General features: G+C 41.8%; 1 protein-coding gene across 1 annotated transcript in view; it reads right to left on the bottom strand.

Annotated features, from left to right (window-relative positions):
• Positions 1-18,485, bottom strand: part of GALNTL5 (polypeptide N-acetylgalactosaminyltransferase like 5) — a 54,160-nt gene that overhangs the window by 18,636 nt on the left and 17,039 nt on the right. Inside the window, 3 exon segments of the mRNA XM_073239851.1 lie at positions 13,825-13,947; positions 16,214-16,232; positions 16,234-16,381. Of these exon segments, the coding sequence (XP_073095952.1) occupies positions 13,825-13,947; positions 16,214-16,232; positions 16,234-16,381 (290 nt within the window).

Consider the following 18,485-nt stretch of genomic DNA (forward strand, 5'->3'; position numbering starts at 1 on the left):
AGTGCACATGGATGAAACATCACAACCCAGACCAAAGTACAACACAATGAGAATTTGTTGAGCATTTACTGTGTTTGACTCCTAAGGTGCTTTCAATTTCACTGGGGGGAGACAAGGAACACAGGGTGAATTTGTTTTGTCCCCAAAATGCGGGGCATCATGTGTCAGAAGTGTTCAGAAGAAGCTGGTGAACTGTGTAGGTTAGAGAGTGGTTTAGGGGAGATTCTAAAGAAGCAGGTGGAAATGAACTGGCCGTCAGTTAAAAAGAAAGGACCGTTTTAGGTTGGCCTTGATTGATCAACTCAATTTAGCAACTGTTCACTGTGAGGATGCCTACTTTGGTTATTTAGTACACCGCTTGGGATGCAAAGATGCATAATTATTCTTGCTCATGAGGGTCTATTCTACTCAGAGAACATGGCATGACCAAAGTAAAGAATACGTGCTGTTAAAGCACATTGGATAGGCTCAGATTGGGAGCGACCTCAAAATTCAGGTGCAGAGTCTGCACTTTCTCAGTAGCCAATATAGAATCATAGGAAACTCTGCAAAAATGCCATAACTTAATATTGTTAAAATGACAGTAGTCCCCAAATTGATCTACAGATTTAATGCAATCCTTAATCAGAATCCTACCCACCTGGCTCTTTTTTTGCAGAAATTTATCCTAAAATTCACATGGAAAGGCAAGGGATCCACATTAGCTAAAACAATCTTGCAAAAAAACAAAGCTGAAGGACTTCTGGATTTCAAAACTTACTACAATGCTATCATAATTAACCCAGTATGAAACGGCATAAAGACAAACACATAGACCAAAGAAATAGAGAGTGCAGAAATAAACCAAACATCTGCGGTCAGATGATTTTGATGAGGGTTCCAAGATAAGTCAATGGGGGAAGAATAGTCTTTTCAATAAATGTTCCTGAAACAACTCGACAGCCTCATGAAAAAGAAGCTGGACTCCTTGTATCAGACTAAACACAAAAATTAAGTCAGATCATTCATAGGGCTGAAAAGCTAAACCTAAAAATAGAAAACTCTTAGAAGAAAACATTGGCATACATTTCATGACCTTAGGTTAGATGGTTTCTTAGATATGACACCAAAAATACCAGCAACAAAACAAAACGTTAATAGGGCTTCATCAAATTAAAAACTTTTGCATTTAAACAGATAGCATCAAGAAAGTTGAAAAAAAACTCACAAAACGGTCGAAATTATTTGTAAATTATGTATCAGATAAAGGACTTGTATCTGGAATATATATGGGACTTTACAGCTCAATAATACAAAGATGACTTAATTTTTTAGAAATAGATAAAGGATTTGAATAGACATTTTTCCAAAAATAGATATACAAATGGGTAATAAGCATGTGAATAGGTACTCAGTGTCATTAGTCATTAGGGAAATGCTAATCAAAATCACAATAAGAGATCACCTCACATCCACCAGGATAGTTATAACCAAAAGACAGGCAATAGCAAGTGTTGGGAGATTGTGGAGAAATTGGAACACTTGTCCATTGCTGATGGGAATGTAAAATGTTGTGGTCACTTTCAAGATTTGGCAGTTCCTCAAAAGTTAAACATAGAGTTACAGTATAACCCAGTAATTGAATTCCTAGGTATACATTCACCCAAGAGAAATGAAACTTATGCCCACGCAAAATCTTGTACATGAATGTTCATAGCAGCAGATGAACATGAATGTTCATCCATCCATCAATGGATGAATGGATTAACAAGATGTAGAGCCACACGATGGAATATTATTTGGCAATAAAAATGAAGGAAGTGCTGATATATGCTGCAACATGGATGAACCTTGAAACTATTATGCTAAGAAAAAGGAGCCAGTCACAAAAGACCACATATTATATAATTCCATTACATGAAATGTCTAGAATAGGTCAGTCTGTATATATAGCACTGCATGCTTTAAATGGGTGAATTGCACGGCATGTGAATTATATCTCAATAGAACTATTAAAATCATTAGGAAAGAAAAAAACACATCCTCCAAATCTTTCTATAAAATATAACTTTTCTCATCTGTAATTCACAACAGAAGTTTAAATCATTAAAAATAATATAAACTTTATCCCTCAGCTCAGATCACTGGTTTCTTATCTATCCATCCAAAAATAGTCTCTATTCATATTGGCAAACACTCATGTGTATTCGTTCAACCAATTCCTTAAAAAAAGCAGGATTCTTGGGAAAAGCAACTTAATTTTGTTCCTTTAAATCCACAGGGAAGAAGGGTCCTTTCCCTGCCCTTGGTTCCAAACCAGAGCAGGCCCTAGGACTTCTCTGGCTACTCTTGGGTTAATCAAAAGTGTAATAGTCACTTAGAGTGGAAAACACGCTCTCTGTTCAGCAATTACCATTTTCAATCCCATGTTACAATCAAAACTTCCCTGGCTGCGTGCAGAATTGCTGACTGTCCCTTCCCCCACAGCTGGGTTGCTTTGCAGGAAGGTCACTTGCTTTTGGATTGAGTTGTCTTCTCTCTTCCGTCTTCTTCCCCCTCCCCACTTGTTACCTATGGTTTCTGACCTCACTGACAGCCAAAGTGGGGTGAGAAAGAAGGAAATGGGGTGGAAAAGTTCTTATTTGGAGAGATAGCAGGGAGTCTTGGAGCAGGCTCCTTCTCTTAATGGTGTGGCTGGCATGGTAATTTTGAGGACCCCCCCCTCCAAATTCCTGCTGGGCTCTTATCTGCAGTTCCCATAAACCAGGCAAATGCATCTTATTGGGGTGGTTCAGATTCCCTCCACAGCAACCTAGGATCCTGTGTTCTACCTCTAGCTTCTTTCCTGCTCAGAACTGTCCATCCTTCTAGAGAGCCCATCAGACATGACCTAAGATGGTCTGTATTGCTCTCTCACTGAAACGCCCACCACCTGAGCAGATTCTGTCATCGACAGAGAGCCTAACACAGAAGTGAGTGCCCCTTGTTCTGCAACTAGCCACAGTCTGTTTGTGCTTTTGATTCCCAGGCAAGAAGCCAACAGCAATTCGCTTCTCCTCACTTCCAGTATATTATCAGTTTTGTTGTATTGATGTCTGAGAACGTGCTGAATCATCAATACAGGAAATTCATATCAAGTCCTTCTCACCAGGCTTCAATGAGCAGCTTTCTCCAAAAATCATCTCTAATTCTAGCAATCTGACTCACTGTGGCTGAGTTACCTTATGGGTTCTCAGATGCCCGTTTTGAAGTTTCTTTACAGTGGTGTGTCTGACAACTCACTCTGGAATATAACTCTGTTGTCTTCAACCAAAACTGAGCTAAAAAGAGTTCCAGTTTGAAAACAATTTTTCATACTATTGGTAGCACACATACTGTTCAACAGTTAGCATTTTTCACTTAAAATAGCTTCTGTGACATTACATAATATCAACATTTTAAAGTCATGTCTGCTAATTCATTAGGTGAAAAATAACATCTGATTCTCCAAAGACATACAAAGAGCCAATAAGGACTAGAAAGGATGCTAAACACCATTAGTCCTTAAGGAAATGCAAATTAAAACTACAGTGAGGTACTATTTCATATCTACTAGGGTGGCTAGAATTAAAAAAAAAAACCAAAAGACAAAATAACAAGCATTGGCAAGGATGTGGGAAAATTGGACATCTTATACATTGCCGATGGGAATGTAAATGGTGCAGTTGCTGTGGAAAAGTTTGGCAGTTCCTTAAAAAGTTAAAACAGAATTATCATGATCCACCAATTCCACTCAAAAGAATCCAAACAAATACATGTATGCACACGTTCATAGCAGTATTCTTTATACTAGCCAAAAGGTGGGAACAGCCCAAATGTCCACCAACAGATGGAGAAACAAACTGTGGTATATCCATACAGTGGAATATTACTCAGCTCAAAAGGAATGAAGTGCTGATACATGCTGCTGTAGATGAATCTCAAAAACATGCTAAGTGAAAGAGCTGGACACAAAGGTATGACTCCATGTATATGAAATACCCAGAATGAGGAAATCCAGAGACAGAATGGTGATTGGTGGTTGCCAGGGGCTGGCAGAAGGGAAATGGGATAAACTGCCTAATGGATATGCCCATGGTGGATATGGGTTCTCTTTTGCGGTTACAAAAATGTTTTGGAATGAGATAGAGATGGTGGCTGCCCAGCATTGTGAATGTACTAAATGCTACTGAATTGTTTGCTTAAAAAAATGGTTACTTTTATGTTTTAGAAATATCACATCAACAACAACAAAAATCTGCCAAGGAAGACATACACATGGCCAATAGGTACATGAACAGATGCTTCATATCACTGACCTTCAGGGAAATGCAAATCAAGACCACAGTGAGCTATCCCATCACACCCCTTAGAATGGCCATTACCCATAAGATAAGAAATACTAAATGCTGGCGAGGATGTGGAGGAAAGGGAACCGTTGTGCTCGGTTGGTAGGAATGTAAATTGGTGCAGCCACTGTGGAAAACAGTATGGAGGGTCCTCAAAAAATTAAAAATACAAGTATCATTTTATCCAGCAATTACACTTCTGGGTATTTATCTGAAAGAAGCTAAATCACTATCTCAAAGAGATACATGTACCTCCATGTTCACTACAATGTTATTTAGAACAACCAAGACATAGAAGCAACCTGTGTCCATCAACAGATGAAGGGATGAAGAAGTTGTAGTACATAAAAATATTTCACTACAGTGAAATATTATTCAGCCATGAAAAGGAAACCCTGCCATTTGGAACACAGCTGGAGCTTGAGAGCATTACGCTAAGTACAGTAAGTCAGGCAAAGACAACTACTATATGATCTCACTTACATGTGGAATCTAAAAAAAACAAAAAACAAAAAAACGACCCAAACCAAACTCAGATTCAGAGAACAGATTGGTGGTTGCCAGAGAGGGGCTTTGAGAAGGGTGAAGAGAAATGGGTGAAGATAGTCACAATGTACACTGTGGTGACTATAGTTAACATACTGTATTATATACTTGAGAGTTGCTGAGAGAATAAACTTAAAAATTCTTATCACGTAAAAAAAATTGTTGCTATGTGAGGTGATGGATGTTAACTAGACTCATTGTGGTGATCATTTCTCAATATATACATATATCAAATGATCATGTTATACACCTAAAATGAATACAAAGTTATATGTTAATTGTATCTCAATTAAAAACATTTTTTAAACAGTAGAAATAATATCTGGTGAAATCTTTTTTTATTACTGATGAGGTTGAACTTAATGAAATGTTCATGTTCTTTACTCATTTAGGTATTGGAGTCATGGGTTTTTTAAACGGCTTTTTATATTAACTTTTTTGCCTGTCTTAGTTGTACTAAGTCTACTGTTATTTAATTTTATCATTTTTTTATTTACAGTAGTTTTACTTTTTTGGTAGTCACCTCTGTCTTTTCCATTAGGTTTAAGCATTGAAATTTCATCTTTATTCATAGGACAGGTAAGAATCTATGCTTTCTATTTTTTTTTTATTAAGGTATGTTGATAATATAATCTTATGCTCAGGTTTCACATGGGCAATATTGTGGTTACTACACTCTCCCCCATTATCAAGTCCCTACCACACACCCCATTACAGTCACTGTCCATCAGCATAGTAAGGTCTATGCTTTCTATTTTTAAAATTTTTCTTATAATAATTTAACAGTTTCATTTTAAAAAATAAAATTAGCAATTAATCCCACTAGAGTCTATTTGGGCAATGGTATGAGATGAAGATTAGAATTTTTCCCAAATAACTAATCAAACCACCACTACCATAACAAAAAAAATTACCTTTCTTTCTGTACTGACTTGAGGTGTCCTCTTCATCATATATAGCGTACCCTCAGCATTTCAAGATTTAAATATTTCCAACTTCGACAATTTGAATGATCTAGAAAGACCCCAAATATAGTATTATAAATTGCAAAGTAACTTAAGTTTATACTCCAAGCAAAATAATATGGGGTTTTTCTTAATACTATTTTAAATTACAAAGCATGTGGGGATAAGCCATCTAGCACCTACATTTCAGTGAAACTTTTCACTTGTCAGAAAGCATTTTTGGGGGGAGATTTACAAGCTATAATGAGAACAAAGGCGGCTGGGCTAACTCTTAGCTGATTCCTATGCTCACAGTATATTTTGAAGGACTCTCAAATTTATTATTAGAAATGGAGCAGTTCTACTTTTGTTGACCTCAGTAGTTACAGAAAGGATTGTGTATTTATCGTTTATAGAGATAACCTATTAGATATGCATCTGGATCCTACCTAAAAATGCTATCATCTTCCCAGATTAAGCCGATTTCTCCTCAGGGCCTTGGTGAGGTCCAGTCTGCTGATAAAGGTTCTTTCCCATATTTCCTCCCAAAGAATATTTGTGGAATGTTCAGAATGACTAGATTGCTCAACAAAGTTGAACAGTGGGAAGGCTGCATTCTCCACGTCGCCCTGCATGGGAGCCTGCTTTCTGCCCCCCTGCAGCCATCTCGGCCCACCTTTTCCTTAGGATAGTGGCTTGCGACGTTTGTTGCCTTGGTTTGGAAAACAAATGCCTGTTGAACCAATCTCTGAACATTTTCAGTCTCTTTTCTTACTTCATTTTATTTTCTGCTTTTCTTTAGTTAGTGTCCACATTTTTACATTTAAATATAGTTCATTGTATTTATTTTTAAATCACTTATTAAAATATTCTTGATTTGGTCTCTAAAGCAATAATTTTTAAGATTGTAGGATATTTTCATCTTTATTAACTTACACCTTATGTTATTGCTATCTTTCCTGTTTTTTGCACTAACATTTAAGAATGTGGTGTGCAAAATCTGGGGGAATTTACAGAGAATCTCTTTGTACTTCAGTGTATGATTAACTTTTGTAAAATATCTAAACATATCCATTTAATTCATGCAATAAATCTGTTAAATTTAGCCATTTGGGTTTTGTAAAAAGTAACTCCAGTGACTATATTATTTGAATCTCTAATTTTTATTTGCTTGCTACACTCCCATAACCTGGCAGGGGGCTGATGGAAATCAGAATTCGTGGGTAGGAGTTCTGAATTATGTGACTGGGAACAGAGAACAAAAGTCTCTGACCTTTTGGGAGTTTAGCTCCTTTAACGGGGAAACGCGGCCGGTGAGTTCTAAAATCTCCAAGAGCCTTACCACCATTGATAGTGTATACTTTAATTATTTTTGCCCTGTATTTCTCCTAGTTTCATTTTATGTGTTTTATCATTTTGAAGCATATAAATATTTATGTTTTAATTATTTATCTGTACTAATCACTCTATAATAAGCATTTGTTTAATACTTGTTGCTAAACAAAGAATGCTCATAATTACCTCATTTAGTCATTGCAACAACTGCGGGAATTACATATCCTCAGTCGCACATCACAGATTAGAAGAGGCTTGGAGAAGCAACTTGCCCAAGGCCCGGGGTGGTGAGGGGCCCTGATGGTGCGAGGAGCCACCCCTCTGGTGTCTGTGGCAAGAGCCAGCCTCTGCCCTTTCTGAGCAGCCTTTGCAGAGCTCTGCTCCAGGGTCCATCTCCCCCAAACCATCCGTGCCCATGCTTCTACCTGCAAAATTTCCTCGTCAGCCTGAGCAGCTGCAATTTCAGAAGCAGCTGAACTGCCAGGAGGTCAGAGGATTGCACCTTCCAACTCAAGGTCAACCACCTAGGGAGAGGTCTCTTTCTAGATAAATCAGTGTTCTTCACAAACTTAGTGGCTTAAAGCCACAGAAATGTCTGATCTTATGGTTCTGTGGGTCAGATGTCCCACACGGGTCTTCCTGGGCTACAGCTGAGATCTTGGTGGGGCTAAATTTCTTTCCGGAGGCTCTAGAGGGGGAATCTGTTTCTGTCTTTTCCAGCTTCTAGAGGCCACCCACACTCCTGGGTCCCCTTCATCCACCTTCAAAGCCAACCGCAGCAGAGGTTGTTCTCACCCATGTCTCTCTGCCCCTCTGACCACAGCTGGAAGGTCCTCCAGGGCACGTGTGATTAGAGTGGCCTGTCTGGATAACCCAGGATAACCTCTGTCTCAGGCCCTCAATGGTACAGTCACGTGTGCCAAGGAAGGCAACGTATTCACAGGTTCCAGGGATTGGGACCCCCTCCTGGGGCAAGGGCGCTATTCTGGCTTCCACACTAGACTACAAAATAGTTTCTCATTCTGTGTGAATGTGCAGCAACAATGCAGCCCTGAGCATCACGTCAATGTTGTTATCCTGCTGCTTTCAGAACGGCGAGGCCGCCCACTGACCACCCACGCCAGTCCAGTGAAGATCCTCTGTTGTGTTCCTGCCCCCAGGTTGCCCTGTATTTAATTCCCCAAACGTTTTCTTCCACTGTGGACCACCTCTTACTCTTTCCAAAGGTCCCTCATTTGGAGTAAATTTCCCCACACTAATTTTTTCCGTAAAATTGTCCTACAGCATTCTTGCCTTATAAGCCCAACTCTCCCTACAAGATGCTGCTTCCCCAGAAATGTTACTGAGTAAGTTCCTTCTTCCTCCCCCAAAATGCATGAATCCTTCATTCCAAAGCAACATGGGCCTTTCCCAGTTACCACCATATGCTTCTGCTCCCATGCAAAAAAAAAAATCCCTTTCCTTACATTTGTGCCTCCTGTTACAGCTTTCTCCTCTCCTTTCCCCGCTTTGCAAAACCCTGCTTTCCAATCTCCCCACTGGAGCTATCTCCCCAGTCTGTCATTTGCCTGCATTTCCCGGGGGCACAGCAGAGAATCACAGTCCCGCACAGTAGTCGTGAGCAGCAGTGCCAGCACGGACAGATTGACAGGTGGCAATAAATACCAGGAAGAAAAATCAGAGTAAGGAGGCTGGAGAGAGATAAGGGTTTGCTATTTCATATAGGGTGGTTTCAAAAGGCCTCTGATAAGGTGACATTTGAACAGAGAACTGAACAAAGTGAGATAATAGGTCATGCAGATACAAGAACATTCCAGAGAGGACAATCATGTGTAAAGGCTCTGAGAAAGGAGTATACTTGGTATTTTCAGAGCAGCAAGGTCAGCACATCTGGGTAGAGTGAGGGAGAGGAGGAAGTGATGAAGTCAGAGCCTGGCAGAGGGATGGATCCGGAGAGCAGATTCATGATAATGCAAGGATTGTCTCTGCAGGAGGTAGCCGTTCTACATGCACATGCTCACGCTCAGTGGGTACAGTTCATTTGATGTGAACCGCATCTCAGTAGAGTTGATACAGATGAGGAAACGAGGAATAAGCAGCCTCTAACCTGGGAACGATTTCTGGTGCCGGGCAGCCTCCATCGCGGGCTGGGTGACGGGGAGGCAGCAGGCAAGTATAGCAAGACGACAAAATGACAAGGAGAAATGGATGGACGGACCCACAACCACAGTTGAAGATGTTAGTATAACTCTGTCAGAAATGTATAAATCTAGTCAAATTAGATGGATAAGAATATAGACTATATGAACAAAATGAGATACAGCTAGAACCTACAATCAAAAAGAAAAATTACATTCTTTTTAAGTACATATAGAAGTTTTGACAAGTTGACCCAGCTTTAAGACACAAGGAAAATCTCAACAAAACACACCACAGATTCTAACCACTATACAACAGTTAAAAGACAATTTTTTAAAAATCCCTATGTTTGGAAATTTTGAAATTCACTCCTTAAAAAATAACTGAATCAAAGAGGAAACCAAATAAGATACCAGTGCCTGGACAGTTTATAGGCCAATTTTACATAACTTCCCAAACACAGATGAACTGTCTTATATAGACATTCGGCAAAAAGGAAAAGAGGAAAAACCATACAATTCATTATAAAATAACAGTACAAAAAAAATTATACACCAATTTACTTTTGAACATAGATGTGTGTATGTGGGTGGGGGAGAGAGGGGCAAGTATATTCCTGTGTGGAGCCGGTACTGTAATAAATAAACCAACATCTAGGCTTGGGGAGGGTTTATGAGTTCCGTGCATTCAAAAATTTTCAAAATAAAAAATTTAAAAATAAGACTCCTTGCTTCTTCTTAAAAAACAGACCAAAACAAAGCAAACTCTATGGTAGTATCATGGGTTGGATCGTGTCCCCCAAAAAGCTCTATTCAAGTCCTAACGCCAGTACCTCAGAACTGACTTTATTTGGAGATGGAGTCATGACAGATATAACTGACTGGGATGAGGTCATAGTGGGGTGGGTGGGCCGTATGACTGGTGCCTGTATAAGGAGAGGGAGAGTTGGACACAGACAGACACAGGGACAAGCCATGTGAGTGATGCCACAGTTGTAAGCCAGTGATTGACAGCCACCACCAGCAGCTAGGGACCCACAAGGAGAGATGCTCTGCTACAGCTTTCACAGACAGCACCTGCTGATACCTTGATTTTGGACCCCTAGTCTCCAGAACTGAGAGGCAATATTTCTGTTGTTTTAAGCCACTTAGTTTGTGGCACTTTGTTATGACAGCCCTGGGGAACTAATAATGGTAAACATAAAATTTAAGCGAAAATTCAGAATTGTTCCCACTAAAGTCAGGATCAGGGAAAGGATGCCTGCTCTACTATCTGCACTTTGGTTTAGCATGAGAAAGGAATACGGAAACCTGTCTACTTTCAGTTGATAGAAAAATGCAAGAGACGCTACCAACTGACCTTTAACAATGAAGAATGTTTATGGAGGTTTCTATTTATAAAATCAGATATACAGAAGTATCTCATTCTATAAATCAATAACAATTAGAAAATGCAACAGGAAGATCTCAAATCACAACTTTAAAAAACACACAAAAAAATCAAGATAGACAGGAATAAATCTTTGCACATGGTATCTATGGAGAAAATGACAATGCACTACTGAAAGAACATAAAAAGTAGATCAGAATAAATGAAAGGATCAGAAGACATCCCAAAAAACATGTAAATTCCCCCTCATTTTAATCTGTAAGCTCAGTGCAATTCCAATGAAAATCTCAATAGATTTTTCCTGAATTTATTAAAATAATCCTAGTTAAGACAAGTTTGCAGAATGAAGTGGAAATACTTGTCCCACCAGATACAAACACTTCTTATCAAGCTATAGTAATCAAGAGAGGATATGATTAGCCTAGAAATATACAAATACAATACTGAAGCAAAACAGAGACGCTGGAAATCAACCCAGGAATGTATAGTAGTAAGTGTTGGAAGTGGCGATGCAATCTACAGAGGAAGAGCTATTCAGTGGATGGCGGGGGACACCTGGTGATCCATAAGGGGAAAAATGACATTAGATGTCTACCTTACACCATTCCCCAAACAATCATTCAAAGTACATTAATCAATGCCAGGTAAAAAGCAAAATTTTTAAAAGTATAGAGCATCACCACGATCTCGGAGTAAGGAAGGATTTCTTACACAAAATACAAAAATCACAAAGAAAAATACTGACAAATTTATCTTATTATTTAAGCTAATGCTAGTTGCTATTGTAATAAGACTCCAAAATGCATAGCAACTCAAATGTAAGAGAAGTTTATTCCACTCATTTAGCAGTCCGACGCAGGTGTTCCTGGTTGAGGAGAGACTCTCTCCTCCGTAGGGTCACTCAGGGGCACAGGCTGATGGAGGCCCTTCCATCTTCCAGCCATGGCCTCCAAAATCACAGCAGCCATTCCACCCTTGTCAGCCAGAAGGGGAAATAAAGTATGGGGAGGATGAACCAACTTCCTAAAAGCCTTGATCAGGAAATACAGTTATATCCTGGCACGTATTACTTGCACTTGTATCATATGTTTAAAAGGTAGTCACAAGGCCATTCCTACTGACAGCTCAGTCTAGCTCTGTGCTCAGTGAGAGGAGATGGATTTACTTTTGTGAACTTGAAGACTTCAGTTCAACATAAGACACCATCAACAAAGATGGGAAGATAAGCCATACACTGGGGAGTGATATTCTCAATGCATAAAATACAGGATCCGGATCGCAAAGGACATTGTTGAATCAGTATCAAAAAGACAGCCCGATCAAAAAACTGACAAAGGATATGAACAGACAAAATTACAGGAAAACCTGTAATATGAAAAAAATATTCTACAATGCTAGTAAACAAGGAAATGACAAGAAAAGAAAGGATGTAATTTTCAACCAACTTTGGCAAACCTGGGAATGTTTGGCGATATTCCTGCGCCCTGCAATGGAACTCCCAGTTGGAACAGTCTTTTTTAGGACAATTTGTCAATATCCTTCAAAATTTTAAATAAGAATTCCCTTTTGCCTAGCAATTCCACTGTTAGCTATTTATCCCTTAGGTACAAGCACACATTTGCACAAAGATGTATGTACAAGAATCGCCAGTATAGCTTTTTTTTTTTTGAGTAATAGTAACAAATGAAAATGGCTAATCAAATTATGGCAATCCTTGATATGGAATTCATCTAGAAAACCATACTGTGCAGCAGTGAAAACTGAGGTAAGCCTTAAGTACTGTCATAGGAAAAGTTCCAAAATACACACACACACACACACACACACACACACACACACACACACATATGTATAGTAATGCTGTGTTCATGGCTTGTGTTGTGTTTTAGACAATGAATATATATTATCTGTGTAGTTAAATAAAATGTCTCACTTGATAAGGTCAATATAGAAAAAGAGAATTGAATTTTGTTTTTATTTGGCCTTCTACTCAATCAGGAGGTGTGACATCTCATGAGATCGCAGCACGGTCTGATGAAACGCCCTTAAACATGACCTGTCTCCTTTGGTTCTAGGTTAATATTCTGCAGTGACTCACTGATCCTCAGGTTTCCAGGAAGCTTGGTAGCTGACTGCTCAGATCCCCATCCAGACCCATTCTCCCGGCAGTACCAACTGCTCCTGGCTCACAGGCGAGTCCCTCCCCAGGAAGTGCCCTGGACAGAGGACGGGGGCCGCCTTGCCCCTCCTCTCAGGCGGGGCCATCCTCATCCACGGCTGGTCCCCTCGCCTCCCTACAGGGCCTCTCTGCATCGTTTTTGGGGGCAGCTCAGCTCACCCTCAAGAGAACCTGCTCTGAGAAGCAGGTCTGACAGCTTCCGAATCTTTGCGACCTGCTGCAGTATTCACACCAAGGCCATGCTGTCCCCAGGGGACTCCCAGCCAGTGGCTAAGCACAATGGAGGGAGAACGGGAGGCAGGCCATTCAAGCCCAGGGCAGGGCTCCTTTGCTTGGGGCTCCCCACCAGCCCCACCAAGCCTGAGAGCCACACAGCAGACTAAGGCCCTTCTGAGGCAAACCTCCTGCGTCCCCCTCTCCCTTCACAAATGTCAGACCAGACGCTCTGGTCCATGCTCTTCATCCGCCCCTTTATCCCTCATGGACATTCCTCCCAGTAAACTCGTCCTCTTTGCATTCATCCCGGAGGCCCACCCAGGTACAGTTTCCTCAGGGACGGCAGCTGCTCCACAGCTTTGCTGTCCTCATAAAGTCTGGTTTCCTGACCCCCTCACAGACACGGCTCCCAAGAGCCCCCATGGGGCTCCCTGCACGTACAACTCCATCTCAGAGTTGTATGTGGGGCAACTCATCCTGTAACAGGGATGATATTATGGCCCCTGCAACAGAATGCCTTCTATGTGAAAAAAACAGCATTTCACCTGGTAGAATTTCACCTGAAGTAGAATACGTGGAGACAGAAGGTCAAAGACCCGTATGATTGGAACACAAGCATACGTTCTGTGCCCGTGGAGACATGGCGGGTCTCCAGGAGGGTGCTTTCTGCATGGCAAGAAGATCTCTGTGACACGGACACTGTGCCATGGCCCAAAGGAAATGTCCATACCTGAAGCGAGAGACACTCCCATCATCCTTGCTCGAATCAAGCCCTCTCTCTTTTTGTTTCTTATTAACTTAATCTTTCCCCGAAAAATTTCCAGGTGATGGTCTAGTTTTTCTTTCAAATCATGTAGAAAAAAAGTCCAACACTTGATGATTTATAAACTATTACTACAGAACTTAATCTATCACAATTTAATTGAGTCCCCCAAATCATGCCATTCCACAGAAGTGATTCAGCATTGAAAACAAGTATAAATATTCTTCTATGTTTCTAGTGGAATGCCTCTGTTTTCCTAAACCATTATTAAAATTTGAATAGAAAAGGAATGAGCTATGGTGCTTTGGAGCAATCTGATTTCACTGCTAACAACAGTGCATCTAACTTGGCAGGCAAATTTTCAAACCCCTAGAGTCTCAGTTTCCTCACTGGGGAAAAGGGGTGTCCACCATGTTTCTCGTAGAACAGTGAGGAGAGGCAATGCCTGCAGAGCCTGGTGCCTAAGTGTCAATCAGTATTCGGAGGGTGGTATCCGCCAGTAAAGGAAGCTGGGCTCCAGTAAGATGGATGCAGGTGTCTCAGAGGTCTGAACTCCTAGGTCCTTGGAATCTGGATGACGAGGCTGGGGAACAATGCAAGCAGGTTCACTGTCACCTTGGCAGAAGGCGGGATCTCTTACCCTGTGACTCCTTGGGGGCAGAGCCCTGGGGCCCCACGCTTACTGCCCTCCCTGGGGAGTCCCTCTTCAGTGCCTACTGGTGTCAGCAGAGAAAGACAAGCCGCAGCCCAAAAACGTTCTCAGAGAGCACGGGACATGACTACCAATGAAAAGCAGAGCCCCGAGCTCCACCAGATCCCAGACACCCCAGTTCCTGCGCTTCCTGGGTTTGCGCTCCGGTGTGGGTCGGAGACTAAGCCCCTGGAGGCTCGGGGGAGATCGCCACAGACCAGGTGGCCTTGAGCAGGGAGGAGTCCGGGTGTCGGTCTGGCAGCACCCCCGTGTGGTCAGCAGCCGCAATCGCCCTGATGCCGGCAGCGAGTCTGCGCTTGTCGTGGGGTGAGTCTCTGAACGCAGGGTGTGGTCCTGAAGGGCGGGGGAGGTGCCTACGGTATTCTCGGAACTGTCTCTCCGCGCAGGGCCCTGGTCATTTTGGGCAAGAAGTGAGAACGCCACAGTCTGGCAGAAGGTCCCACCCTGTCCCCTGCGCCTGGCTTTACCGGGGGCTTCTTGCCCAGCATGTGGCTGCTGATGAAATAAGGAATCTGGCCATCACTCCACGTTCCCTCCCATGCACAGGACTAGAAATAAACAGCTCTCTACCCCTCCAGTACGGGTGGCCCCCACAGAAATGATGTCATATAGAAGGGCTGGCCAGGTGTGTGAAATTCCTAAGAGCAGCTGACATTAGCTTGAGTCACTTTCCGCCTTTGAGTTAAGGCGGCCAGAGTCCCCTCCCTGTCGGGGGTCCTCCTGGGGTGCCTTCCTCTCTCCCCCTGCCTGTTCTTCCCACTACTTCTCCTCTTTTTCGTCCCCAGACTTGCAGTGGAAAAGGTAAACTTCTAGGTAGGAAACTTCTCTAATACTGACAAATCGATTCCATGGGAAATGCACTGCACAGGGACTTGCAGACTCCAACATGTTTTTCATTGATCTGGGTGGTCTTGGCTTGCCTCAGGTTTCGTAATTAAGTTGTAAAGTAGACAAATAAGTACAGTTAATAGATTTTGCATTAGTGATCTCACCTCTTTAAAACCAGTGAGCACATAGGAATAAGCACCCCTCTACAGTTGGTCTGATTAGAATTCTTCCAGGTAAAGTACCTGGACCACATCATTCCCCTGCATTAAGCCTGTAATAGCTCCCCATTTTCTCCAGATAAAATCCAAACCATGCCCTTCACAAGCATGTGTTTTGCTTTTTTATATCTCTGGTTCTATGCCAACATTATACTCACACGTAAACTTATAACTCATAATACATAAACTACAAATAATGCAGAATTAATCCAATCTCACCATGTTTGTTCTTGCCTCTTAGCCTTGGCAATGCTATTCCTCTGCCTAAAACACTTTTCCCTTCCTGCCCATCTAGACAACTCCAACTCACCCTCCACCCTTAGTTTACATGTCACTTCTTCCTGAGCATCATTGGTGTTTGTCAACATCATCTAAAGACTATGTGGTTGCCTTGTGCAAGAACTAACCATCCCATTAGCCCAACACCACAAGGACAGGGACCAGCTCTGACGCCCTCACCATTGAGCCAATAGCGCCAAGCAAAGTGCCCACCCCAACACACACCAAAATATGCTCTTTGGGTAAAATACCTCAAGTGGCATCAGAGAGAGCACCACCTTCCTAGTAGATTAGATAGATGATTAGCGCCCTTTCTTACCAAATTCGCTCATGTGGTCCTGCTAAGATAATTTCTTCAAGGATACGGTGTGGAGTGAGGTACATGATGCTGGATCGTGTCTGAAACAAGGCATGAAATTCTTCATTGTGGAAGCAAATGACAATGCTGGCGGCAGGGAGACTGGCTGGGTAAGGTTTTTGAAGATACCTGCAAAAATAATAAGAAAACGATTCAGCTCAAAGTCTTAGATGTCTCAGGGTCTTATTCAAACACTTTTCCTTATTTGCTTTTTTTCCCTCTTTATTCCTTTAACTGATGAATATGATAAGGTGACAGTACATTTTAAAATATAAAACTTAAGATAAAAAAATCTATTTAACTTCTGATACTATCCTAGTCTTTTCTATATCATTCCCTACTAATTAATGTCAGTGATAATTGCTCTTTCCTGAGACTCTGTTTTGATAGTCCTGTTCTGAACATAGCATAAATATAAATTACACCTATTTTTAGTTTCTATTACAAGAATGAGTAATAAACGTATATACATTGAGAGGTTCCAATTAACTTTATTGTATTATCTTCAAAAGAAACCTGTGCTTTACTCTTGGATCTGTGTAGTCTGTTGAACAAAGAAATGGAGCAGATGTGATGTAATTAGATTTCTTCCAAGGATTTGACAATTTTTATTATTTTTTGTACATATAAGAGAAAAATAGCTGAATTCAAGCAGTATTGGCTAGTAGCTGTTACCGTTTGGATTGCTACATTATCTGGTTTTATTTTGAATTATTTTGATTGGAAATGATGAACCTGTTGGAGCTAGTACAAGAGGAACAAAGGGGGGCATGTCGTAAGGGATCCCGATCGCCTCACAGGACACCCAGTGACGGGCACGCAGCCGAGTCTTCAAGAACAACTGGAACCAGAAACTTGAAAGCTACCTGGACACTCTCCATTTCTGCCCTTGTCTTACATCTAGGAATAATAATAATAGTGGTAGAAATTTACCTCAATTTACCTCACAGGTTGGGAGAAGTCAATGAGTTAGTGTAAAATGCTCAGCACGGTGCCTGTCGGGTAGTACGCGTGTATATACACACAGGGCTTATCACATGACTCACTCTCCCTTTGCGACCTGGCTTGTCTCCGCCTCTTTGCCCCACAGAGCGGGAAATGTGGCTGTCGGGACATCTCCCAGTTTGCGGCTCCAAGGAGAGACTGGGAAGACTTCCTCTTCACAGATTCACAGGAAAGGATTCATCGGCCCAGGGTGGCTCCGGTGTCCATCCCCGGGCTGGTGGAGCAGGGTCAGAGGGTGGTGTCAAGATACAAAGTCACTGTCCCCACTGCAGCCATGCGCAAGGGGACTGGGTAGGGAAGGCCGGGAAGGGGCTGCTGGTGGCAGTCCTACAGGTGTCCCGGGCAGACCTTCAGCACATTCATGAATTGATGTTCTCATGGAAGAAGAGGGCTTCTCCTGGTCACCATTTTTATCCAAGACTAGGCGAAGATATGCCTGCCAAGTAGAAGGAGTTACGCTTGAAGGAATGAGAATGTGAGAGAGGATGGAAACAAGAAAAGGCCCGAGAAGCGGGGCGGCAACTGCCATCTGCACACGGGTCTGAAACATCGAGGGTGGCTTTCCAAAAACACGTAGGAAAATGATCCAAAGGTTTAAATCCCAGTAAGGTCATTGAGTTCTCAAAGGGGAAGTAGATGAGAAAGGCGGAGTGAGATTGAGGTCGTGGAAGGATAACATGGAGAATGAGATAATGGAATGAGCTGATGGTCCAGGTGGACTTGTACTCCTCAGATCTCACCTCTACTCTTATGCTCAGTCCTGTGTGTATAATTTTAAGAAAACTGTAGGCAGACGGAGACCCCCCCAGAGGAATGAGACTTCGACAGCCAAGGAGCCTGGACAATGTCAGGCGAGGACACTGTACACCCCTAAGAGAACCCCAGTGTATATGGGTCTCTCTAAAATTGATTGATAGATATTGCTGTGGTCTTTCTATACAGAAATTTTTTTCTGACCTATTAGTGTTTTTTCAGAGTAAAAGTAGTTTGCACAAGGCCTGCTTTGGTTATCCCCGGTTAGCTAACCTGTTCTTTGCTGATTGTACAGATTATCAACAGTATAGTGTAAAGCACGACTATTATGGGGTGAATTGTGTCTCCTCCCAAATTCATATGTTGAATCCTAAGTCCCAGCACTTCAGAATGTGACCTTATTTGGAAATGGGGTCATTACATATGTGATGAGTGAGATGGCACTGAGGTGGCCCTAACCCAATGAGACTGTCCT

This window comes from Manis javanica, chromosome 6 (genome assembly GCF_040802235.1).
Source record: "Manis javanica isolate MJ-LG chromosome 6, MJ_LKY, whole genome shotgun sequence".
Taxonomy (NCBI): Eukaryota; Metazoa; Chordata; class Mammalia; order Pholidota; family Manidae; genus Manis; species Manis javanica.